Source organism: Synchiropus splendidus, chromosome 8 (genome assembly GCF_027744825.2).
Source record: "Synchiropus splendidus isolate RoL2022-P1 chromosome 8, RoL_Sspl_1.0, whole genome shotgun sequence".
Taxonomy (NCBI): Eukaryota; Metazoa; Chordata; class Actinopteri; order Syngnathiformes; family Callionymidae; genus Synchiropus; species Synchiropus splendidus.
The window spans coordinates 15,698,996-15,725,362 of NC_071341.1; the positions used below are offsets into that span (position 1 = coordinate 15,698,996).

Below are 26,367 nucleotides of genomic sequence, written 5' to 3' on the forward strand. Positions count from 1 at the left end.
TCGATGTGAAGTAGTGGAGTCTGCTACTGCTAAGTTTTTCACGTGGTAAAATGATGGAAACGGCGCCTGAAATAAGAGGTAGGTGTGTTCTTTCTTCTGCTGCACGCACAGTGCGAGTGTTGCGAGGATTAACTGCGTCAGAATAAAGATGTTTTATTCGCTTCTTTCCAGCAGCGCTCATGTTGCAGTGGCAACTACGTCCGCATGGTGGCAGCAGAGTCCCCGCGGTGAAGGCGAAGCAGTTCCGTCAGCAGCGTGGTTCTGGAGGAGGAGGAGAGGAGGGAAGGAGGTGGGTCTCCGTCACATGTTGAATAAATCAGATTTGAGCAGAGAGCCGCTCGGCCACACACTGTTTGCCTTCAGTCAGCGTGTTGCCCGTTACTCCTCGTACGCTTCAGAACTTCTCGGAACCCTGAAGTTTGCCTTCGTCTTTGCGGGACTCGGACCCCGACTGGATCTAACAGAGGCGAACCTTCCAAGAAGTTTTTCCTTTTTTTTTCTCGCGATGGATTCGTCACTTTTGCTCCAGAAGGAATTATGAGTCCAGTTTGCTGAGAGCTTCTTCACGCAGACCAGGAGCAGATGAGCGTGAGTATCGCGTCTCCTCAAGTTGACCTCGTTTTGGGATGCTATTGTGACGCGCGAGCGGGTTAAACCTGATCCATTATGACCACCTGCTGCACCGCCAGTGTGTTGCTGATCGGCAGTGGTCAGTGGCTATCAAAAGCTGTCAGAGGAACACAGAAAGCACCGTTAAATTGGCCCGTCTATTGCTCCAAATGGCAGAGCTCAAAAACAGAGTCTGCAGTCTGACACCACCACCACTGAACCAGCGCTCCCACATACAGTAGTAGCAGCCTTTTAGTCTCTCCTGGCTGCAGATCAAAGTCTGCTGTGGCCTTAAATACTTGCTCTCACCTCATTGAAAGAAGTCGGAACAGCATGTCAGTCAAAGACTGGCCTCTCATCATCGGTAGGTCTTCAACCTGTGATGGCCACATTTGTTGGGTTCTGACCCTCGCAGACTGGAACCTCCTGTGGAAGCACGTCTAAGCACGATGTTAGCACCCCTCTGAGAGAAACCTCTGATATTACTAGCTGGTTTATGGGCTGTTTAGCTGATCGACCAATGACAAGAGACCCTCGTAACCTACCTGCCTGGACCACCTGGGAATTGGCTCTGAACGTGACGGTTCCTTAAAGCTGGAATTCATTAAGTTCTGCTGGCATGTTTGACGCAACACCCAAGCTTCCAAAGGTGCCTCGGCTCATCGGCACATGGTCATAATGATACGGCTGTTGAGGTGAGTTACCGCCCGAATCGAAATGGAGCAGGTAACTGGTGAGAGAGGCGGCCATCTCTTATTTGCTCCACCTGCGAAAACACCATGAAATCCTGGCAGTAAATACTTCGTCTTGTGAAGAGGGGAATTTTTACTGCCTTGTCATGTCACACTTCTGTCGGCCCCCTCCGAGACATTCCTCTTAAATTGGTCGCTCCCAGTGAGTTATTGCATTGTTCACCTCTGTGCGCGTCGCTCCGCTCGCACCCCAGTGGCGAGGCTCCCGGGGCCAGCGACCGTGCAAAGAGGCGCTCACCCCCGCCAATTAATAAATCAATTAAATCTCTGCAGGGCTCCACTTGAGCCGTAGGTTCTGATGGCTTTTTCGGATATTTAGGAGGCCAGCGAAGGAAGCCCAGACTGATCTTCTCTCTCTTCTGTTCCTGTTTATGGACGGAGGGTTTTATTTCAAGTGGCCCCTGTAAACACAGGGGTTGTAGATCGTACGATACCCATCGATGGGATCTTGGTCTCGACCACATCTGAAGGTCAACATACTTCAATCAGCCAAAACATTATGGCCACTTGCTGCTGGTGTAGCTGCCTTTGTTTGGTGTTGTCTGTAGTGCTCAGTTCCTGCCACTAGGTGTCACTGTGAGGTGTTATGAGATGAAAACTTGTGATGGCTCATGAGTGAATGGCATGGTCCCTCTGGTACAATGCTTTTCCTACACTTTATAGGTGATGACCACCAGGGGAGCTATAGAAGCTAAGCTCGTCTCATAGCGATTAAAGCTTCAACCCGTGTTAGCTCAGAACCGATGCCACCACGGTTAAGTGATGGTTCTCTGTCGTCGTCCAGAGGTTACAACCACTGTGCGACTTCTGCTACGTAACAAAGTCTACTAGGCAAATCCTGATTTCTTCCGTATCAACCGGGGTAGCTGGTGTCATGAAGCCCTCTTGAGTGTTGAACACACAAAGTGAGAGGCTGGAGAGAAGTGCACTCAAGGTCCAACAGTTGCACTCAACTCTCTGAATGTTAGCTTCAGTAGCAATGAATGGTTTGGTATTTTCAGTGAAATACACAGTCAGTTCCACGTCGACAGTCTGCAAACTTCCTCGCAATTCAGCGAGTCTTTTGCTCTTGCTTATCGCTTTTGTACAGTTGTTTTGTCTTTCAATTCTAGAACAACGGTTGGGATCATGGAAGGCCAAATAAGGCCGTTCATAGTTTGTGAAGTACGATGACATATGGATGAGTTTTTTTGTGTCACGGAGTGCTTTTTATTTGCCAAGCTACTTAAGAGAGGACGGATGTACATTAGCGAGATCCGACGGGACAGGATTCTGACTACCGACCACACAACGACCAAACATATACAGTGCTGAATGAATGTTACTTTTCTGAATAAACATACACTTAAACATCTATTTAGATGCTGTTACTAGCTGCTTCTGTGGCTAAGATGCGCATGCTAGTTATTTTATTGCGGTGAATATAAATGGGCCTTTCACACCGACACAGTTGTGGAACTGGTGCTGTCCGAGATTCTCCAATCCTCTGTGCTTTCTTTCGAACCAGCCCGTCTGCATTCAGGTTTAAATGGAACTTAAGTGGGAGGAGCTAAGTAGTGTCACTCACATCGGCAAAATAATGACTCAATCCGATATTCTGGAAACGTTTGTTACTTCACTGGTCTGTGGCAAGTGCGTATGGACTGATGTATTTTGCTGACTCTCGTCTTTGCGACCCTGTTGTCTGACAGAGTGAACAAACTGAGCACTTCCTCGACTTACTTCTAAGTTGGTTTACAGAGAATAGGACACACCCATAGATGATGCAGCGGTTTGCAAGCATGAAGCAACTTATGTTTGTTCAAGTTCCAAAGTTTTTCCGGTTCAAAATTGCGTTCCGAAACCGGGTGTGAAAGTTCACTCTGAGAACGTAACTGTTGTCACGCTTGTGATTGGTGCCTCCTGTTGACCACCTGACGCCCTACAACAAAAGCAAAAAAGTGTGTTCACGGTTCGCGTCACAGAAGCGCTTTTGTTACTGATGACTCCACAGTTTGAGCTAGCATGTTATTAAGCGCCATCGACGAACAGATTTCTGGAGCGAGAGTGGCGATGACTCATGTCTTACATTCAGCAGGCATTCATCTATTTATCAATATCAATAAGGGGTTTGTTTCAGGACAGCCTCCATCAGTCTCCCTGACAATTACAGCCATTCGTCATCATTTCATGGCCGGCAAACAAACATGAGTAAACACTGACGGGTGAAGGCAGAATGAGACCGACAGCGCTTCAGTAATAATCCAAGGCTTATGTCATAGACCTGCGGTGCAGCGTGCGAGCTCGATCGCACAAGCTGTTGACGAAGCTGCGCTCGTAAAAGAAAACAGGAATGAGAAACACATTTTCTCCAGGGACCACCGCTAGAAGACGCCACCCAGAATGTGTCTTTCGGTCCTCCAAAGTGTCTGGCTGCGAGTGCCTGCGGTTTTTACGGCGAGCCATCCGAGGCCTCGTCATCAGTAACACAAGTGGAGTGTGAACCAGCGTGAGGCGGCGGTGCCAGCGTTTGTTTGTCGTCTCTGACTCGATGCTGTCGCTAAAACGCCGGGCCAAATGGGACCCTCCAGGAGGTTCTGAAACCAAACTACGTCTCTTTAGTGAATTTTCCACAGTGAAGTTGCTCTTCATTGACTAAACAAACAGCTTGTTTTGTGCTCGACGCCCACACGTGGAAGGAGCATAATAATTAGTGATTATTAAGATCACATCTGACGTCTTGTTGGCTGCCAAGTCTTCTCGCTTCGGAGCGGGTTGTCGCTCAGGGAAAGGGGGTTGGGGAGGGGGCTCATCTCTCCACTGTGTGGAGAAACTGTCCAGTCAATTGTGCCACAGCTTTCACTCGTACTCACGAGCAAGACTGTTGATCCGCAGCGATGGCTCACGGTTTGACGCCCACATCTCTCTGCTTGTCTGCCTTCTAACAACAACAACTCCGCCGTCCGTTATTATCAGGATGAGATCATAAAAGGCTTCAACAGAGTTTTCAAGGAATAATGGAGCGCGCCGTCCGACTGTACCGAGGGTGGATTAGCTGGATAGAATAGAGTGAGACCCAGCTTTATCATGTGATCTCTGTTGCGAGGCCTCACCCTCTGAAATACAGGCTTAAAGTCACATGATCTGGAACTTTTTGAATCCAGGTCCCAGTGTGGATAGATGGGCAAATGTTTTGCGTATGATGTCATTGCCTTGTCTTTTCCGTCTTTCACGGTACAACTGCATTGTCAAGCGTGACCCAGAATAATAGCGTAATCTAGTTGAGGGTTTGTTTTGGCCGTTTTTTATGAGCGCTCTACAACGGCCAGACTTTTAGCTTGGAGGGGTCTGGAAGCCTGCAAAACATGAAAAAATGGACACCCGATTCTCGACTGTAGCTTGGCAGATGCCACCATTAACCAGCGTAATCTGCCGGCCAAGCTATGGTCGAGAATCTGGCGTCCATTTTTTCATGTTTTGCAGACGCCCAGACGCCCTCCAAGCTAAAAGCTAAAAGTGGAGTTTGAGTTGCATCCCCCCAACAGTTAGGATTCATATTGTCATCAGAAAGCAAAAATGTAACGTCAAAGTGAAGGCTGCCGGAGAATGAGGTCTGTCCTGGTGAAGAAAGAGCTGAGCTAAAGGACTATCTACTTACTCGTGAGTCTGACTCTCATCTGTGGTCACACGCGTGGAGTAATAACTGAAAGAACATGACAGAAGGTACAGAAGGTTGTGTCTGAAGCCACTGATGTCTCAAGTTAATCTGTTGGGTTGCAATATGGGAGCGGGCTGTTTGGCAAGTTTGGGGCGACAGGTTCGCAGCGCCAGCTCGCCTCAGTCAAATGCTGAAATTGAAAGATCTGAGCTGAAAAATAAGTCGCGGTGTGAAAGCCAGTGGGAGCCCAGATATCGTGGTCACATTTGTGGGGAGTAGAACTGTATCAACAAGAAGCAGTGAGAGAAAACCTGGTCGTAGCGGTTGCTAGCATTCACAACACCGATTCTTCCTCACCGATCTGCTGGTCCACTAGCTGTAGACCCGCCCCCAGCAACCACAGGGGCGGGAGGAAGTTGCTTCAGTGGCAGTGGAAACTTGACCACTACTTGGGTTCAAGTAGCACGACAAATGTCACCAAGTGGCATGCGCATAACATACCTTTAAAGACTTGAGCTCTGTCATGCAGGAGAGACTCAAAGTAGTAGCGCAGCCGAGCCAGCTGAGGCTGCTGTGGCATCCTTCGCTTAAGAGAATGGATCGATAAGAGTTGATGAAACATAATTGCTGAGTCCCTTTTTTCATCCTTTATTTTGCTCATAAATGCATCGTTTTCAGCCACAGCGTTTTTACTTAAGTCACCACATCCTCCTTCTTCTTTGACGGATGGTGGAGAGTGGGGCAGTCGAACTATCGAGTCGCTGTGCTTGCTTCATTCTGGTTCCATTTCAACTTCCAAAAGAGAAATCTTCTCGCCAATCTGGGCTTGACAACTTTGCTAATCTCCATGTTGGCACCAAAGCTGACTCTTGAAGCAGAACTCGCCGCAATGTTGGAGCAGCTTTGACTCATCGCTGCCACTGATCCAGATGTTGCAGCAGCCGGCAGGTGATTCGCTGCTTGGATAAACTGAAAGGAAGTTAAAACTGTCATGAGCAGAGAACGGGCCTTGGACGAGCTGCGAAGACTGTGTTTATTGTGGAGAGGTGAAACTGCGGTTTGAAGCGTAATGTCAGTCAGCCAGGCGGATAATTAGCCATCCACCTTGTCGGTGAGTCTGTTCTTGGCGGAAATGAATTGGTTGGTTAGACACGGACGAGCGTGGCTACAGTGCTGGGTTTGATCAGCAGCCGTGCTGGTTTTGAAGGTTGGCTGCTGCCGTGTGATCCAATACTACATTGTTCTGTTTTCATTTGGTCCGTCACTAAACTTGGCATCATGGGTGGGATTGAGGAGGCAGCAGTGCAAGTGAAGAGACCCAGACTTCTCTCAGTCATGGAACCTCCTAAAGGAATACAGAGTGAGCTGAGAGACTTGATCTCTCCACTCACCTTGGTTGGCGCTAGTGCTGCAACTAACAACAGTTTTCATCGTCGACTAGTCACCTACTACCGGAAGGACTTGTCAACAAGTCGGGATATGATCTGTACGGGTGGACGAGCACTCCAACATGTTGTGTATAAAATAGTAATTGAAAAAAGAAAGCGTTTTGTAAACAAAACTATTTCAATTATAACTGCTCTAAATGTGGCGGGAAAGGTACGTGTCCTTTGATGTGTCCTTTGATAAAATCGTCCTGTAGTTTGCACGTTTTGGGTCACAATGGTTCTATAGTCGCAGTCTGCTGTGGAGACAGAGATGACATCATGGCTTAGTCCTCAGCTTGCACCGGGGTCTCCTCCCATGTGGGTATGCTCCTCACAGAGCTGACTGAGAAGGAGGAGTCTCTTCTTCTTTCACTCGTGAACAAGACCTTCTTCCACTTGGGAACCATGATCTCAGCTGATCCTCATCCTGAATATGGGCGACACACTCCAGCGTGGAGAGAACTAGAACCAAAAATGTGCAGAAACGATCACGCTGAGATGATGTGGGTCGCTCCATATTTTTTCCAAAACCTCGCTGAAGTTTTTCTCCTCTCCAGTAGAAGCGAGCAACTTTTTTAATCAGCGTCTCCCTGCAGCGTCTGATAGGAAACACACAACGACTGATCTCCCGTCACTCTCTCCAGACTGACGCGTGTCTTGGACCTGACGAGTGGATGACTGATGGAGAGAAGGCAGCTGCTTTTTTCCTGGCCGAAGATCAAAGGTGTTTGTTCCGTGCAGCCGCTCCACACTTTCACAGCCGCAGCTTTTTGGAGCATTAATTGTCATTTTTGGGAGGATGTTAAGGACAGTAGTGCGGAGAGATGTGACCCGTACTCTTTGGTCAACAGTCCTCTCGGGCAGGTTCCCATGAGGCTTTGGTTGTAGGTCGCCTGCCCCTCCTCCCGCTCCCAGTAATCTGACGCACATGTGTTTTCAATGATGCGGCCATGTAATATCAGATGGTGTCGTCTTCAAAGACTGGAGGTGTGTGCGTGTTTTCTCTCCGCTAAATCCTAAAAAAACACCCAGTGCTGCTCTCTGTGTGGGAACAAGAGGGTCTTTTGGGGGTCCAACGGTGTCGTTTTGGTTTCCAATTTGAAAGCCAAAGCAAAAAAGAGAAAACATTTTGATGAATAATTTGTTTCAGAAACTTTAAACACAAAACACTAGATAAACTTGACAGGTGACAGACCCTGGACAGGCTTCAGGGGGAAGTCTTCACATTGAATGCTGCCCCCTCGACTTGACTATTAGTGGACTGGATCTGACTTTTTCTGTGTTCTTTTAGACATGTAATAGATTTTTGGAAGTAAAAGACAACTTTCATTTGTGTTGTCTTGCTGCACTTCTGATTCAGCTTTAATAGCTGGATTAGAATTCGCCTCACAAGCTGGAGTGAGATAAGTGTTTTGGTATTTTCCTCAGTCAGCCCTCTTTGTCACATCAGAGTCAAACACTCTCTCTGGTGCCTGCGCCGTCCGCCACCCCCTCTGCGGCTCCCTTCACGTCTGCCTGACATGTTCCCGAAACCTCACCAGTGTCAGTTCACTGGAAAAACAACATGGAATTAGAAGCTCGTCTTTACTTGGTGACGGAAATAGAAGCCAATTTGGGCGCTGGAACTTTATTTGGACGTCTAAAAAAGAGCCATTTTGTGTGACATAACTGCTTCGGTAACATCATCTGCAGTTATTTTAATGAGGCTAATTGTGGATTTTTAGTGACTGTGTAAAGAGCTATTGCTGAGTCAGCAAGACGTAGTTGCTGATTCGGCTGGTTAAGTGAATTAGTGAAAGTTTGTGGGGTGCTTTGGTGAAAGAATTCGGCGAGCAGAAACATTTTATTGGCAAACATGAAACAGTACAACCTTCCAAACTGTGGATGTATTGAGGACAAGATTCCTGACCTTCACTCGTCTGCGATGGGCTACATTTGTCGGTGGTAAAGCGCCAGGAGATTCCTTTCAATAATTCAATATGGATTACGTTTCATCGGGGAACTACATTCACAGCTTTGTCAATTTGATTTGTGGCTAATTCGCTCGACATTATATTTCATATTCTCACTTCACATGAGGTTTGGCAGCGGCGAGCGTGTGTAACGTTGGCTCATTCGGGAGTCAAAGTTTATTCAGATGTAGTCGATATTTCGGGCTCTGCCAACCAAAGGTCTGCCGCGCTCGATAGCGGCGCCTAAAACAAACAGCACTTCACAGAGAAGTGGAGCGCGTGAATACCTGCCGAGCGCTGCCAAACATGATCTGGACCGCAGTGGAGAGGCGGCGAGGCCGCCCGGGCCGCCGAGGTGCCCGCAATCCTCCGCTCCGGCTCCGAACAAAAGGTTCATTCTGCATGTAAATCCCAGAAACCTCGGATTTGTTTGCTTCAATTAGTGCTGAGGATTGAAAGGAAAGTGGGTCGGTGCTGTAATTCCTGCGGACAAAGAGGTGACGTTGGGGCAACACTAAGTTTAGCTCCAGGTCTGTGGTCGAGCGGCGGAATGATACATGGAGCGATACATCTGGTAATAAGTGCGACTGTGTGAAGCCGACGTCTGAGAGCCAGGTTTATGTGCAGTGATCTTCATCTCAGCCTGCTCTAACTGGTTTCATTAGGTGCTCTGATTTCCTCCCTCAGTCAATAAAATGCTTAGTGGGTTTATTAACAGCTCCAGTCACATCCTTACTTTTGATGAAAAACTTTTTTTAAGTCTTTTTTTTTTTCTCCTCAATAGAGCAAGTGTTTTATCTATCGATCAGTCATCATCATCATCCGCATCTTAATCGCCTCCAAGTCACCAGCCTTGCTTTTGATTTATGGAGGACACAACTGTCGGACATCACACTGTGTCCCTTCACAGGAAATATCTCAGAAATGAACACAAAATTCATCAGTGGAAGTCGACTTCAATGATTAAAAAAATCGAAAACGAAACAGGAAAATTCAGAAGATGGTTGGAACAAATTGCAGTTTCAAAAACAGTTTCCTTAAAATGTCAACCTGTGGAAAAGAAAAAAAACAATGCTCCACAAAATATCAACTGGAAGGATAAATGAAAATTTGAAGAAAACACATTTTGAGTGAGGAAATTGGCCAAAGGTCCTTGGTGATGGAAAGAAAGATGGTCTTGCCTCTTACTCCTCAACCCCTCCAGCTCTTCGAATTGTCATGCTATTCTCAGATCAACTGACGGTTGAAGGCGCTTCAGTGGGTCTGCCCCGTGGTCTCCTCCCAGATGAACGCCCTTCAAAGGAAGCTAGCTATAGCTGCTTGTACCTGTTAACATCCTTCCTGTCACGACTCGTACTGATGGAGCGATGAATCGGGTATCATGAAACAGTTGATGAAACTGCGTCCCACTAGAGATGTGAGGTTTCATTGAATTCATTGTTCAAATCCAAACATGTTACAGCAGACAGTGCCATCTGGTGGCCACTGAAAATCAGGACACTGTATCATGAAACTTCATCAACACTTCAGAACTGTGTCACGAAACCTCATCCACCCATCACCATAGTTGTTGGAGCCCAGGGTTTCCACTACATATAAACCATTGTGGCGCACTGCCACGGCTTCAATGAGAGACGCCAGAATAACAGCGGAAAACTCATCATGGAAGTGGATATGATTATGGCGGTTTGGTGCCTTTCTAACTGAAAAATCCAGAAAGAAACACTAAAGCAAACTAAAGTAAAAAAAAAAAAAAAAAAGTGATTTTATTGTCTGTCTTCATTTCAAATGAATCCTGATGGACACCCTGGAAATCCGTCCATCACTTCAACTCCAACAGATGCAAAGAATGAGTCTTTTCACCTGAACACGAAACAAACTCAGTCAGTGAGGCAACTTCAAGTCATTTAAAACAAGTCACTAACAACACCAAGTCCTCCTCTCTCACAAATGTGCAGCGTCTTTCACGTTGTGTTCACATGTTAAAACTAAACTGTCCTCAGCTCTTTTGTCTTCTCACTCTGCCAGTGCCAGTAGCTCTTGTAGCACAATTCTGTCAACTTTCTAAGACTCTTCATCGATCCTCATCGATGATCTCTCAGGAGTATTTTTTAAATTTTAATTTTTTTAGAAGCGCGTCTTAACCCTTTAGCGGTAAGCCGTCCTTGTCGCATCTGCTACATCCATTTGGCTGCTGAGGTCCTCCAGCGTTTTTACAGTCGTGGCATTTGGACCAAAGCTCCGGGCCTTGTAAAGCTATCCTTTGTGCTTTCAGGAAGAAATTCTAAAATTGCCTCCACTGTTCTGTAGAGAAGTAAATCAATAACCAGGGCTGACAAGTTCAAGTACTGTCGAGAGCTTCAAGGTATCATGCGAATGAAAATGTTTTCATTCCAGCGATCGATGTTTTCCTCGTTTGTCCTCGCGGTTAAAGCAAAACGGATTTGAACGGGGCAGTGATGGTGGAAGTGGAACCAGTGCTGATCGTTTCTCATCTCGCCTTCATGGCGGCGGCGGCGGTGGCATTAGCTTCACGGCGATTGATGCAGAAGCTGAGTGATTCGCTTGTAATCCATCAGGCTCGTGGATGATTCCCAGAATGGCCAGCGAGCGATTGCGATTTAAAACGCATTGATGAGCGAATCAAACGGGTTCAATTCTGCGCTGAACAGATGCAACGTCGAAGATCGCGTCGATCCGGAGAGAGCAAGAACTGTCTAAAGCAGCGGAAATTGTCTCTATAATAGTCTATTCTATTGCTCAAGAGTTTAACCAGGGACCAGTCACTTCTCAAAACAGCTTTCCAGTAAATATGAAAACCCACTGACCACTGTTTCTAAATTTTAAGAGCCCCAGTCGACATATTATTGCTCAATGAGTTTATTTGTTGCATGTGCTGAGGTGAAAGGAGGAGAAGAAGAGAGTGCAGGAGGGGGGGCAACACCTGAGTGGATGGTCAGAGTAGTGGCAAGAGTTAAATGTAGAGCTTTTGATTCTGGAGTCAGAGTGAGAAGAGTCAGAGATGAAGAAGTTTGGATACAACGTTGGAGAAGACAGGTGGTTTGGGCACGAGAGAAGATACCGCGATGTTGGAGTGGAAGACCACGAGTGAGGCTCATGATGAATGAGGACTGGAAAACTCCAAAGAAGCAGGTCCTTGGGGTGTAATTACCTGAAGCATCTTTTGAACTCCAATTTCCTCCACTCCTGACCTCCTGATGACGAGGTGTGAAGCACTCTCAGTTCTGTTGGTCTTCAGGTGGTCTTCATGCAGGGGCTATTTACTAGTATAAAATACATATTGTAGTTGATTTATGGTGACAGCGGGGATTAAAAAAAATCTCTCTATAATTACTTTCAAAAGCTTCAAAATATCACTGGACAAAAATATGAATTTGTTTTACATTTTCTTGAAAAATGAGTGTTATGAAAGTCTGAGTAAGAGACACAAATGAGTTATGAATAACAAAAATAAATTCAGGTTTGATGATAATACATCAAAAAGAAAAAAGTTCTAAAAGTAATGTGCAAAATGAAGCAAATAAAAAATGCATTACAATAATTCATTCTCAAAACATGACTGTGATGTGTCAGTGACGTGAATAATTTAAATACAATTCCATTCAAAATGTTTTAAGGGAACGAAAAAAATGAAATTTGCAGTTTACCTGCCAGCTACCAACAACCAACCTCAAATATACACTTTACAATAATACAGTACCAAACAGAGAGAAGAGTCCGAGAAATCTCCACATAAAGAATGCAGAAAAGATATACAACATATTCATCAGTCAATCAATATATTTTTGATTTTTTAGTATTCATCTTTTGTAGATGTCGAGATTCACTGGTTCAAATGTTGCTCAGGTTGATGTTGCAGGTGTCGTAGCTACATCAGGCGCCATCTCTATAGATTGGCTTGTCAAGTGCCACAATGCTGTCTGTCACAATTTTGCAACTTTTGCGCCCAAAGGGTTGAGATTCCTCCCTACATATTGTTGTAAGTTACAATAAACAGTTGTCTTTATTTGATTGAGTCATGTCACATCATGTGTTCAAACGCATGTGAAGCAGAAAACCAACAAGACTGCGTCTCCAGCTCGGCGCTGTGAAAGAGCGGCGCTGTGGCGAACGCTGCAGGTGGCTGTGCGAGAAAAAAGACTCCAACCTTTTTAATTAAAGCTGCGACTCGCCGCCAGAGCTGGTTCTCCTGCGGTTTTAATGTTTCTCTCGCGAAGGTGGGGTTTGTGGAATGCGAGTGGACTTTGGTGTTGACTTATTAGGTTAAGCAGTGGAGGAAAACTTCATGTACGGACTCTTTGTGGTCAGGAGCTGAGTTGTTTTCCTGCAGCCAAGTTTGTCTGCGGTGAAATAATGTTGTGCTGTTGTCAGACTCTGACGTGACTCAGCCTTTTCTCTTCTCTGTGTGCAGGTTTAACAAAAGGGTCAAAATGAAGTCAGGTTTTGGGAGAGCTGTGATGGATCCTCTGCACCGCGAGGCTGGGTGGAACCGTCGGATTATGCTGATGCTGTACGTGGCCTTGGAGCTGGTGACCATGTGCTCACCCGCGGTGCTGGCCACGCTGGATCTGCAGCTGGACGAGGAGCAGCCAGCCGGCACCATCGTCGGGGACATAAGCGCCGGACTTCCCCCGGGCGTCACCGCGTCCCTGTACTTCATCTCGGATCACGAGGGCACCGGCGTGGGAACGGACCTGGACATCGACGAGAGCACTGGGATCATTAAAACGGCCAAAGTTCTGGACAGAGAACTGAGGGATCGGTACAACTTCTTCGCGGTCACCATGACGGGCGTGACCGTGGAGGTCACCATCAAGGTGAACGACATCAACGACCACTCGCCCAGTTTTCCAAAGAAGCGGGCTGCTTTTAAGATTCCGGAGCAGACGGCCATTGGGACCAGGTTTCCTCTTGACCCGGCGGTCGACGCCGACAAAGGCCTTCTCACGACGCAAGGCTACCTCATCAAGGACGGGAACATCGGCCAGGCCTTCACCTTGGAGACCAGGCGGGGCAGTAACGAAGTGCTCTACCTGGACTTGGTGGTCAACTCAATTCTAGACCGAGAAAAGAGATCCACTTATACGTTGTCTTTGGAGGCCTTTGATGGCGGTTCTCCAAAGAGGACGGATCAGATGACCTTGGACGTAAGTGTGCAGGACATCAACGACAATGCTCCGGTGTTTAATCAGAGCCGCTACCACGCCATCATCACGGAGAACCTCCAACCTGGGAGCAGCATCTTGCAGGTGTTTGCGACGGACAGGGACGAGGGCGACAACGGCGTCGTGCTATATGAGATCAACCGCAGGCAGAGCGACCCGGACCGCTACTTCGTCATCGACCCGCGCTCCGGCGTGATCACGCTTAACAAACCGCTGGACTTTGAGATGAGGAGAGTCCACGAGTTGGTGGTTCAAGCGCAAGACAACGCCACGCATCCCGAAGTGACCAACGCTTTCGTCACGATCCACGTCAGAGACTACAACGACAACCAGCCGACCATGACCATCATCTTCCTCAGTGAGGATGGCTCTCCTAGGATCTCAGAGGGAGCACAGCCGGGGCAGTACGTGGCCAGGATCTCGGTCACCGACCCGGATTACGGCGAGTATGCCAACGTCAACGTGTCGCTCGAGGGAGGAGATGGGAAATTCGGACTGACCACCAAAGACAACATAATCTACCTGATCTGTGTGGACAGAATCCTGGACCGCGAGGAGAGGGACACGTACGAACTGAGGGTGATGGCCACAGACTCGGGCACTCCTCCTCTCAGAGCCGAGTCTTCCTTCACCATCCAGGTGACTGACGTTAACGACAACCCTCCTCTCTTCGACCAGCCGGTGTACAGGCAGGTCATCCCTGAGGTGGTGTTCCCCGGGAGCTTCGTGCTTCAAGTCACCGCTCGTGACAAAGACCAGGGACCCAACGGGGACATCACCTACAGCATCCTGCACAACAAAGGGGCTTTCTCCAACTGGTTCGGGATTGACGCCATCACAGGGATTATCACCACGTTGTCCCAGCTGGATTACGAAAAGAACCCCAATCCTGCTATCACAGTGCTAGCCACGGATGGCGGCAAGCCCCCCCTGTCCTCCACGGCGGTGGTCAACATCGCGCTGCAGGATATAAACGACAACGAGCCGGTTTTCCAGAAGAACTTCTACAACGTGTCCATCATGGAGAGCACGGCTCCGGGGACCTGCGTTCTGGAGGTAGGACGGTTCTGTGTTTAGTTAAGGATGATTGATTATATAAATACACTCTTTCTCACTGAGCTCACGCTGGAATCTGAACTCGGGCTCGAGGGCTGAAATATGAAGTTATTTAAAGGTTGCTGAGTGTTTTCACGGGGAGGAAAATTGATCGGGATTCTGGTTGAACTGAGGGTGAGACTGTGAGCTGCGAGCGTTCATCTTTGTTTGAACTGTGTCCTGCTCAAGACAGAGTTGGACAGGACCTCAATCCACTTCATTCAATCACTTCAAAATTTAAATGTAAACACTCAAGCGTAACTGATATTTTATCGATTCATCACATTATTTAAATATGAATTAATGAATTATTTTTCTGTTCACATTTAAAAAACACATTCATAGATATATGGTTCTTCAAAAGCATTATTTACATCCCTATTACTTTCTAAATCAGTCCTATATTTTTTGTATAAATTTAGATATATTTATATATATATAATTTATATAATATAATTTAAATATACATTCTTTATCTGTTGACTTGTTTGTTTTCATTATTATTTGTTTATTTTTAATGAAGTGTATTTTTTATATTGCAGTAATTTTGTAATTAAATACACAAATTTTAATTAATATTGTGCTCCATATTAATAAATATTAATTACTTTACAAAAACATATCTAAATTCCAATAAATTCATGTAATAAAACGTTATTATTATTATTATTTCATTATTATATATTTCCTTAATTATTATTATTATTATTATTATTGTTATTATTATTTTAATTATTATTGTTAATTGTTCCCCTATTATTTTCCTATTTTTCACGGTTTCTTTTTCAATATTTTTCCAAGCTACAATGATATTTTCATATATCTTATGTAAGTAAATATATTCCAAATATTTCTATTTAAATAAAAAATATATCATTTCAGCTTTATTGTTTTTTCTTATTTTTAATGCATATATCTAATTCTTTTTTATATGTACATTTTGGATGCATAAAATTATAATAGTTTATACTGACTGCAGAATATATGGAAAATATTTAAATTATTGTTTTCATTATATTTCAATTTATGGTCATACTTATTTCAATAATTCATTTATAATTTGTTTAGAAGTTTTTTTTTCTTGTTATATAATTTTTTAGAACTTTACCTTCATTTTTTTCAGCACCATGAATTCTCCCTAAAACATCTCCGCAGCTGGTATCAGTGTTACTTTGATAACAGCAGTAAAGCATGGAGCTATGATAAAATATATTCCTGCAAGAGTCTCGCATTATTTTCCTGTCAGTGGTGCGAGTCGCTGAAAGCCCTCCCTGCACCTATCGTGGCCCTTTTATGGGTCTAAATCTTCAGTTGCAGATGTATTTAGTTAACAGGTTCTAATGTGATTGATTTTATAAACACGCACTTTCACGCTGACCTCATCCAGGAATCTGAACTCGGTCTCGGGGGGCAAACAAGAATGTACTTGATGAGCTGAAGAGGAATTCATCGGTCCGCGTGTGGAATATTTGTGATACTGGGCCGCATTAGCGGGGACTTACCTGCACTCGGCCAAGATGACCCCAATTTTGGCTGTCCTCCTTTTCACCTCTCAAAGAGTTTCCAGGGGAACCGCGGAGTCCCTCTTCTGGAGGGGTGAGGGGCGGGACATATTCACCGGCGGAGACAAATTCAGAGCTTAATCCAAAGATGTCACTTCACCCTCAAAAGGCACCTTAATGAGGCTAGTTGAGCGTGAGAAAAAATGGCTGTAGGCGACAAGATGAATGAAAGTTCAGACAAATTACAGCACTCCAGTGACTGCGGGGCTTCTCCTTTAGCGTTGTCTCAAGTTGGGCTCAAGCTTTTCTCTCTTTTTACCCAGATTCATGCAACGTCTTTTCTTCACGAGTGGGCGCTTTAGTCGGCCATGAATCGAGGCTGGAGAGACGGAAGACCCAGCTAACGGGATCTTGGCCCAGCGTTTGGCCTTGATGGGAGGAGGAGGGGGAGGAGGAGGGGTTCACCGCAACTCTTGGCCTGAATGCAGAAATAGAAGCAGGGAGAGATTTTGTGTGAGGTCCACTGGCGATTAATCACACGCAGCAGAAGAGAGCAGACAAATTAAAAGAGGTTTGATGAGTCGGTTTTTCCCACTTTGTCAGGAGCTTGTCTCCCGGCTTCCGCCCTGACAGACTCTCCGGTATCAAAGGTTTTGTGGGGTCCAGGTTGGACAAAAAGAAAGCCTCCTCCCTGGCCCCTCTTGGACCAGCTGGACTCTGCTTGGCCGACCATGTGAGAACAGGCTGCTCTTACTTGGGGTGCCAGCGAGAATCCAAACTGCTCAGCGAGGCGTCTGAGGGCTGCTTTTCACTCCATCAATGAAGCCCCTCTCTTTCAAAGTGATGCTTGGTTTGGACAAACACGTCTGTCATTTTTCGTTTTATCATTTGTCTCGACACATTTGAGGCGTTTTAGTCACAGCTCGTAAAACACTGTGGACTTCTGTTTGAGTCAGAGACAGCAAAGCTTCATCTCTTCATCCATAAAAGATACTGAGGTTGTCTTTGGGAGGGAACACGAAGAAATAAATGCAGTAGATCCAGGGTTCTCCACAGGATTCCTCCCCGCCATATGGGTGCGGAACGCAATGTACATCTTTCTTGGTCCTCCTACTGAGAAGGAGGTGTTCTGCTTGACTGGCGGTGATGGAGTCACACCCCCCTTCATGTTGTCAAAACTCCCTCTACTCCAGGACCCCAGCAAAGGGGTCCCCTAGGCAGCTAAAGACCTGGGGAGAACCCCCATATCATAAGAACGTGGAGAAGTTTGTAGGTTTGGGAGGCCCAATGCTTTGGGCATGTGGAGTGGGTCGACGATGAAGAGGAGGACGACCAGTGAGGAGATGAAGAGGATTCATGAGACGAGTGGATTACCGAGTTTGGTGAAGAAAGATGGAGGACGGGAGTCTTGAAAAGCAGATGAAATGACCATAGAGGCTCCACGTTAAAAACCCGACATGACAAACCAAACATTACTATTGTGCCTGTGGCCGCTGAGTTAGCATGAGTTAGCTTGTGTTGGCCCTCTGAACATGATGGCTCCTCTGGTCCAGTCTTCACCCAAGGTTGTTCTGGTGGTGGTGTTCCTTTCCACATATCTTCCAATCTTCTCTAGTCCAGCTGGGTTGCCACATTGAGTCCTCCCCTTCACCATCATCCCTAGTCTCACCTCTTTGGTTGGTGGTCAACCAACTTTCTTCAACTCTCAGCTCCAACAACAACTCCAACTTTCTTGATCCAACTCTGTCTCTTTTCTCCCAGCACCCAGACCATCCTAGTCTCCAAACCTCTTCACCTCCTGACACACTCTTCTCAGATCTTCAATCCTTTCTACTCACCCAGACCACCTCACTATCCTCATCTCAGACTCCTCTAAGTCTGTGAACCACTCATCATGGCTGCATTCTCCTCTTTGCCTCCCATCATTCCATTCTTACCATTGTTCTTCAAGTATTCTCATAAATATAAAATATGTCTTAAAACCTGAACAAAACACTGACTGCTTTAGCTTTGCCGACAAGCTAATAACAGAAGCGATGCTCACCAGATCTTGTGTCAGATCTTCCAGATTTTGAGTTTGCCGAGTTCCTGTGGTGTGTGTTTGACGGAGTCAGCAAAAGAATGGTATATCTAAATACTAGAGGGGATTGTTTTGTCTTCTGCACGGGTCAGCGGGAGAGCAGCTCATGATTGTTCCGCTTTGGTCTCCCAGTGATTCCCTCCTCCCCACATCAGTTGAGCGATAGATGATTTTTTGATAAGTTGTATTGTAAATGAGTAGGCGACTTTAAAACAACATGCCTGAGTTGATGAAGTACAACAGTAGGAAAATAGGTCATCTGAAGACGGGTAATCAAACATGAACTCCCCTTCAAACCACCAGCTTTCTGAAGCTCCTTTCACGCTCCATGACTGATTCTCTTACCCATTATTCATTTTTATTCCATGTCCTCTTCCAGAAGTTCTGAATATATCTGATGCTGTAAAAGAATGAGATGCAATGTTTCATCTCAGGATTAATTTAAATCAGTTTGGAAAAGAAGCAGCTGGTTTTGAATCGCAGCGTTTCCTGCGTCGGAGAGAAGCCATTGCATTTTACTACATAAAAGCTTCTGAAAAAATGAAAAAAATAAAATGAATCAACACTGAAGCTGTGCTGAAAGGTACTGAGCCGCGGTCCGCTCAAGGCCGGTTCAACCACCATGACAAATCCATAATTGACCAGGGAAGAATATTGGACGTCACTTTTGACACAATAACAGTGATTTTCTGATTTAAAAAATAGTGATGAATTACTGATTTTTTATGAACAGTCCTGGTCTCTCGCGCAGAGAGAGGTGAGAGTGAAGAAATCACTAGTCAGTATTAGCCTTAAAGTCATGTTTGGTGGAACATGTTTAGATTTGTATCCACGATTCTATTCATGCCCCTCATATGAAAGAAAGTCAGATTTATGGAATCCCACATGTTCAAGTGAGTCCTCGCAGCACTGACAGTGAATTTCTACTCTCTGAAAAAGTTTCATTTTGTGTAAAATAAGTAGTATTTGTGTAAAATAAGTAGTAAAGTAGGTTAACCAGTGAGTCCTTGTTCTGCTCCTCAACTAGCTGTAGGTTTACGTAATTCAGGCCTGCACCTATTTTGATATCCAAGTCAACTAGTCATCGATTTTCTTAGTGACTAGTTGGCATATGACCTGTGGATGAACGAAAACGTTGGTATGTATGATTGTAGTGTTGTAAACAGTCATTGAAAAATGACTATTGCTCAAAATGTGAAGGAAAAGTTTGGCAAATGTCGCATCTCACTGAAGTCTTTGATGTTTCCATTGTATTGGCGTTATGGGTCACAATATGATCCTGGATTCGCACCCCTTTCTATTATAAAAAAAACAAACAAAAAAAAAAACCTGCAGCAAATAATGCTGCAATGCACAATGAATCAGAGGTAAAAGTTTGGACATTTACTGAATTGGTGACAATGAAACTGCTAGTTTTAAATCAGAACTTTCTCCAACTCCGACTTGAGTTCCGCAACAATGGATTATGATGTTTTTTTGGGGGGGATTTTCTGTGAAAAACATGCTGAATACTGCCACGCTCACGTCCACCTCCATGATGTGTTATGTGTTATCAGATTATTTTGATGTTTCCACTTCATTTCCCTACATTTGACCTCGTGAGAGTTTTTAAAATGACTCAACCCATGATTGTCCTCAGTGGATAACAGTGGACTGCGTCGACTAGCCGTTGCTGCCCTAGGATGATCCCACCTGCCTTTCAGCGACACGTTCGTGGGACACGTTCCAGCCCTCCTGCGACTCCAATCGGGAATAAAGCAGGAGAGAATGAGAATGGGAGAAAATAATGAAGAGCGAATGACCTTCATGGACAGAATGTGCCGTCAAGTTGTCCTCCACGGGCCTTTAACACTGTGAGTGGGCTTTCATTTGTGATCGTGCCAACCTTAAAAGCAAGTGAGTTGGACTCATTGAACCAAACATGACAAAATGTGTCTCTGTGACTCGAATTGTTGATCAGGGTCTGAGTCAGACTACATCAGTGAAAGAATTTGGGGTCAGAGATCAGGGTTCCTGCTACATATAATCCAGCGTGGCGCACTGCTGCCACTCCTTCAGAAAAATGAACTCTTTGATCAAACGTATTTAAAGGAAGTGGGAACATGGTAACAAACGGAGAACACACGACACATCATGAAGGTGCATATGATCATGATGGTTTTCAACTTGTTTTCTCCTGAAAAATCCCGAAACAAACGGAAACGGAAACTCTGGAGATGAAGAAGCTAGTGCAGCCATGATGGGAAGGAGTCACCCACGGATGGCAGCCGGATCAAGTCCATGAATCCCTATAGGAATCAGATGTGCTGCCACCAGACGGATATCTAGTGCTATATATGGAAATATTTCTACATCTCATATTTGCGTGGATCAGGACTAAAAGTGGCCCAGATCTGTATCCAGTCCCTCATCCATTTTGGATCCGACAAACAGATTAGACCCGGATCCAGTGTCCTTCTGTCCGACGTCCTGGCCAGATACATTTTGCTATCTGGGTCATGGTAAGAGAGCTGCAGCATGAGAGACAGAGAAGCTTGTGGAAGCTGAGTTTGTTAGTGAATTTGGGGGAAGATAGATGGTTCAGACATGTGGAAGTGAGACAGTGTTAAGAGCTAATGAGAGCAGGGGATGTTGTGAAGGAAGAGGATGTGTGACTTGAGAGGAGGATCTAGATTGGTTCGGGTGGAGGACTTTCAGAGGGACCCCTGAAGGGAAATGACCCAGGACGAAGGTGTTCAGGTCAGTATAGTCATCTTGTTTGATCTCGAATGAATCAGGCCTCTTTTGTATTTGAACATGAATCCTAGCCAGAACGATGGTCTTCTTCTTGCTTCTTTAAAAGTGAATTGTCTTCTGCTTTAATGAAGCGCTCCATGTGTCAGGCGCCTCATGCATTTGGGAATCATTTTCCCTTCATATCAGTGCGGCTTTGGTTTGGCTGACTCAGAGTGGTCCCTCTGTCTGAGGTTGTGCCGGCTCCACTGAAGAGCGAGGGGGGGTACCCAGGCAGCTGAAGAGGAAATGAGGCCTGACAAGCCCTGGGGTGAGTGACACCAGAAGGGGTGGGCTTCCGTGTCCGTCGGTCAGTCCGCACCTCGCCACGCTCTTATCTGATTTCACTTCATTCCTCATCAGCCTGGTGTGAGACCGTTCAGAAACCATTTTGAACGGCGTCCCCATTTTTTTGGGGGGGGGGGGTGACAGAGTGAGCCGTTTGTCATGGAGGCAACATGAGACGCCTGCTGATTGCTTGGAGTGATCTTGAGAGATTCCTGTCTGGACGCTGAAATTCGAACTTGCACATTCATCAGGCCCTTAGCTGCCGCAACGCCTGCTGTCCCCGACCAGCTCATTCTGACCCGCTCACTCCGACCCCCGCACTCTGACCTGCTCACGCCAACCTGTTTTCTCTGACCCCCTCACTCCGACCCGCTTACTCCCACCTTCTCACTCCGACCTGCTTACTCCCACCTTCTCACTACGACCCGCTTACTCCCACCTTCTCACTACGACCTGCTTACTCCCACCTTCTCACTCCCACCCTCTCACTCCGTCCCGCTCACTCCGACCTGTTTTCTCTGACCCCCTCACTCCGACCCGCTTACTCCCACGTTCTCACTCCGACCCGCTTACTCCCACCTTCTCGCTCCGATCCGCTTACTCCCACCTTCTCACTCCCACCCTCTCACTCTGCCCCGCTCACTCCGACCTGCTCACTTCGACCTTCTTCCTCTGACCCGCTTACTCCCACCTTCTCACTCCGACCCGCTTACTCCCATCTTCTCACTCCGACCCGCTTACTCCCACCTTCTCACTCCGACCCGCTTACTCCCATCTTCTCACTCCGACCCGCTTACTCCCACCTTCTCACTCCGACCCACTTACTCCCATCTTCTCACTCCGACCCGCTTACTCCCACCTTCTCACTCCGATCCGCTTACTCCCACCTTCTCACTCCCACCCTCTCACTCCGTCCCACTCACTCCGACCTGCTCACTTCGACCTTCTTGCTCCGATCCGCTTACTCCCACCTTCTCACTCTGATCCGCTTACTCCCACCCTCTCACTCCGTCCCGCTCACTTCGACCTTCTCACTCCGTCCGGCTCACTCCGACCCACACTCTGACCTTCTCACTCCATCCCGCTCACTCCGACCCCCTCACTCCCACCCTCTCACTCCGTCCCGCTCACTCCGACCTGCTCACTCCGATCTGCTTACTCCCTCCCTCTCACTCCCACCCTCTCACTCCGTCCCGCTCACTCCGACCTGCTCACTTCGACCTTCTCACTCCGTCCCGCTCACTCCGACCCCCTCACTCCCACCTGCTCACTCCGACCCCCTCGCTTCCACCTTCTCACTCCGACCCCGTCACTCCCACCTTCTCACTCCGACCCCCTCACTCCCACCTTCTCACTCCGATCCGCTTACTCCCACCCTCTCACTCCATCCCGGCTCTCTTCGACCTTCTCACTCTGTCCCGCTCTCTCTGACTCGCTCACTCTGTGATCTCAGCTGACGTGATGGCGAGGGGGCTCCAGTTGACCACGTTTTTGCCATATTCACGCACGCTGTCATCCGCACCCACGATCGGGCCCCTCTGAAAAAAGCCACTCTGAAACACTCCCCATCCCTGACGACATAAAAGCATTGGTCCTGTGGGGGGAAAACATTGGTAATTGCCCTGCAGAAGGAAACGCATGAACGACTGGGAGCAGTTTCCTTTCAAGCTCGTCCTGAACAGACTGCAGCGCCTGCAACAAAGACTGGAATAAAGCAGATTTCATTACATTGTTCTCTGGAGGCCTGCCGAGCAACACCGGGCTAATATTCTTAATCCAAAGTGCCGAGGACGCTCCTATACTCAGAAGACATTTGCTGTTTTCTGCTTAACCCAAGAATTTAGTTCCGCAAGTTTCTCTCCAGGCGGCCAGACTGCGCTTTTCCTAATATTGAAGTTGCCATCCGTGAAATCAGTTCTTCTTATCGTGCCGTTGAACGTCCGACCAGTACATCTATGAGGCCCGGGAGTCTGTGCAGTGTCTCGGAAATTTCAAAGCTGTCTGGGCAACTCCAGTTTGGATGTTTTTTCTCTTGACATTGCCTTCTTTGACTCACAAATTTTTATTTTTCAATCTTTTGTCCCTAATTTTTTGTTTTATTCATAATTGTTGCTGTCATTGCGCCTATATTTTTATTAGATATGTGATATTTGGAATCACAAGTGAGTCTTGACAAGGCCTTCAAAAGTGGTCAACATTGTTGTTGGACGCTTCCTGGGTGACTTTCTAGTGCGGTGCCCTCCAGCGGGGATTACACGTGTGGTGGACGTGCTGGGATGCTCATGTCTCTTAGGTGACTTGGGAAAGACCTTGGTTTCACTCAGAAGAGCCGTCCAGGGAGAGGGAAGTCTTAGCCTTCTGGCTTCACTCGTTTCCTGATGATGGAAAAGTGGAAGAAAATTCTGCACCTTTCATTGTTTTACCCCATTTCCAATAGGAAGTAATTGAGAAGGTCCTCGGATAGATTTCCATGATGGTTCTTCCAAGTGAGACTGAGAAGCTCTGTGATCTGTTGGAGACTCGTAGTTGAGTCTGAGTGAGTCAGGCCAGGCTTCTTTTCCTTGGAGTTCCCTGATTGACACGTTGGCTTACACTGTGGCGTCTGGGGAAAGGGGACGTCCAGGAGACAGAAGTGATGTCCTGGCAACAGATAGGAAGTTGAGGAAGAGTAAACAATGATACATGAAAAGGCTTGCTCAGCGCGCGGCTGCCACCTGGCCTCCTCTCCAGTCTTGGCAAAACTTTGCGCTGTGATGGAGTCACTGCCAGTCTATTCAAACCACAGCGCCATTTCTCACACTTCTCCCTGCAGATGGACTTCGCTGGCTTAGACGTCCCAAATCCCCTCCAAGATAATCCAAATGATATCCCAGTTTTGTTGAAACCAGCCCTGGATTTTAGCGAAATTGCCGGCTTTTGGTGGAACATTTATACCCACACTGTCCTTCTCCCGCCAGATCATTACTCTGGAGTGTTTTTGACAAAGGAAACACTCACTTGTCTGTTTTAATAGCGGGCTGGTCGATCTCCCCGAGGCCAGCCGACTCTGCTCCTGCTCTCCCGTGTTTCCCTGCCCCTCAGCGGCAACTGCTGTGGTGGAACCGTTTATACGGAATGTTAAATTTGCAGGAAACTAGATGTGCTGCCTAATGTGTTCGCAAATGTAATACTTCCTTCAAAATTAGCTTCAGTGAGATGGAGATATGGGTGTTGCTGTTTGGCTGTGGGCGGCGGGAGTCACTTTTAGTCAACCCCAGAAGAGGCAGCGAAACTTTTTGGACAGTTTACTGCAGCTCCTCTTCCATTCACAACGCTGCATAGCCAGGCTCCCTGCCGCATGTTAGGATTTTGAACCTGTAGTAAGGAACGTGCTGCAAAAAGTGCAGGTCAACCTTATGTGTAGAATTGTTTGGCTTTGTTTTTAAGCAAAGAAAAATGTTTCAAACCTAAATTAGAAGTAAATTTCCATCCACTTACATCACGTTTAATTTTTTTTAAAGTTCAATTTCTTTGTTTTTCACATTTTCGTCACTCAAATGATGCACTCGAACATTTTGACCTTCACTACATCCATAGTGATTTATGAGGCATTTTAGATCATGTTATGAAAGTTCATAATCACGTATAAAAACAGTATTTCTTTAGTATTATAAAGGGTAGTGTTGGCGGTTTAGTCTTTAGATTTAGAGTCTTTGGATTTAGACAAGTCCCTCTTTAAAACTTTAGAAACCTAAGTTACTATACGTTGTTCTGAACGTTCACAACTTATGCTATAAAGCCTTAAAAATACATTATGATGTCTTATGAATGGACAAATAATACATTATACATGAGTGTGTGAAGTACAGTTTTACCAAATAATTTGTTTCTTACCGCTTTTTTCTGTGACAAATAGTGGTTATTTGGTGCTTGTTTGTATTTGCTTGATCTCCTGATGGGCTGACAAGGCAGTGACCCAGCTGCTTTGGTCAAGAAGCAGTGGACACCCTGGACAGATCAGCAGCTTTGGACACTCACAATTTAGAGTTCACCTCTCCATGTTTTTGGGAGGAAAGCGACAGAAGCGGAGGGAGAACGCCTCACAAACCCAGAGTTATCTTAACCTAGATTTAAACAGAACCTCCACACCAGAGTGCTGCCCAAATATAGACTTATTTCTTTCATTGTTATTAATCTTGGATGCTAATGTGACAAAGTCATGTTTCTTAACGGCTGAATTTGATTAAACCGATGTTCAGACTTGATCCAGAATATTTATTTAGCTGCTGCAGTGATGGAGACGAAGTCTTGAAGTTTCATTTCATCCGGTGATGAAGTTTCCAGTGATTTACAGGCTGCGTGGGAAGAAGTGCAGATTCACTATTAACAAAACAAGAGTGAAGATGGAGAGAAGGGGAAGTCATGTTGAGAGAGTTGCGGCAGGATTTCAGATGATCGTGTCACTTAGAGATGTGAGACTCTGTGAGTCACGAACAGACTCGGTGGAGTCCTACAGTGTGAGAGGAGGCTTTGTGATGGATGATGGAGAGAGGGACTCAGAAGTTTGGTTGGGAAGTTAAGGAGGGATGGTGTTGAATGAGGAAGAGGGGACAACCAATGAGCTTCAGTGAAGGTGAAGTAAAGTGACCATAGAGTAAGGTGGAGGACTTCTGGGATCAACCTCGGATGGGAACGGAGGAGTTGTGTCACCGGTGGATGTAGAGATGGATCTGGATCTTCCGAGTCAGAACGTTGCAAGGTGACTGTTGAATGAAACCTTAAATGAAAGAGATGAGTCCACTGCGGGTGTTTCCTTCACACATCTGGCCAAGGAGATTCCATGAGCTTACAAAGCCGTCTTGGGTGATGACCCGAGTGTCTGCTGCAGGTGAGGAGAACATGACACGGCGCCAGGGAGTTGGGAGAATTAATGAAGCAGAGTGCAGACCTGCCGGATGCGTCCGGCGGACATGAGGTCCAAGTGAGATTCAGACTCCCCCCCTCTCCTGAGTTTCCTGTGACCTGTCTATGGTGTCACCCCCCTCTAGACCCGAGTCGCTTTGGTGGACTCCCTCCTGCATTAGCTGT

The 26,367-nt window shown here is 46.4% G+C and overlaps 1 protein-coding gene across 1 annotated transcript in view; it reads left to right on the forward strand.

Moving 5' to 3' along the window:
• The first annotated feature begins 353 nt into the window (after nt 1-353).
• Nucleotides 354-26,367, forward strand: part of LOC128763399 (protocadherin-16-like) — a 121,295-nt gene continuing 95,281 nt past the window's right edge. The window contains exons 1-2 of the mRNA XM_053872163.1: nt 354-588; nt 12,810-14,619. Coding sequence (XP_053728138.1) covers nt 12,829-14,619 — 1,791 coding nt within the window. The 5' untranslated portion in view covers nt 354-588; nt 12,810-12,828. The remainder of the gene's footprint in view (nt 589-12,809; nt 14,620-26,367) is intronic.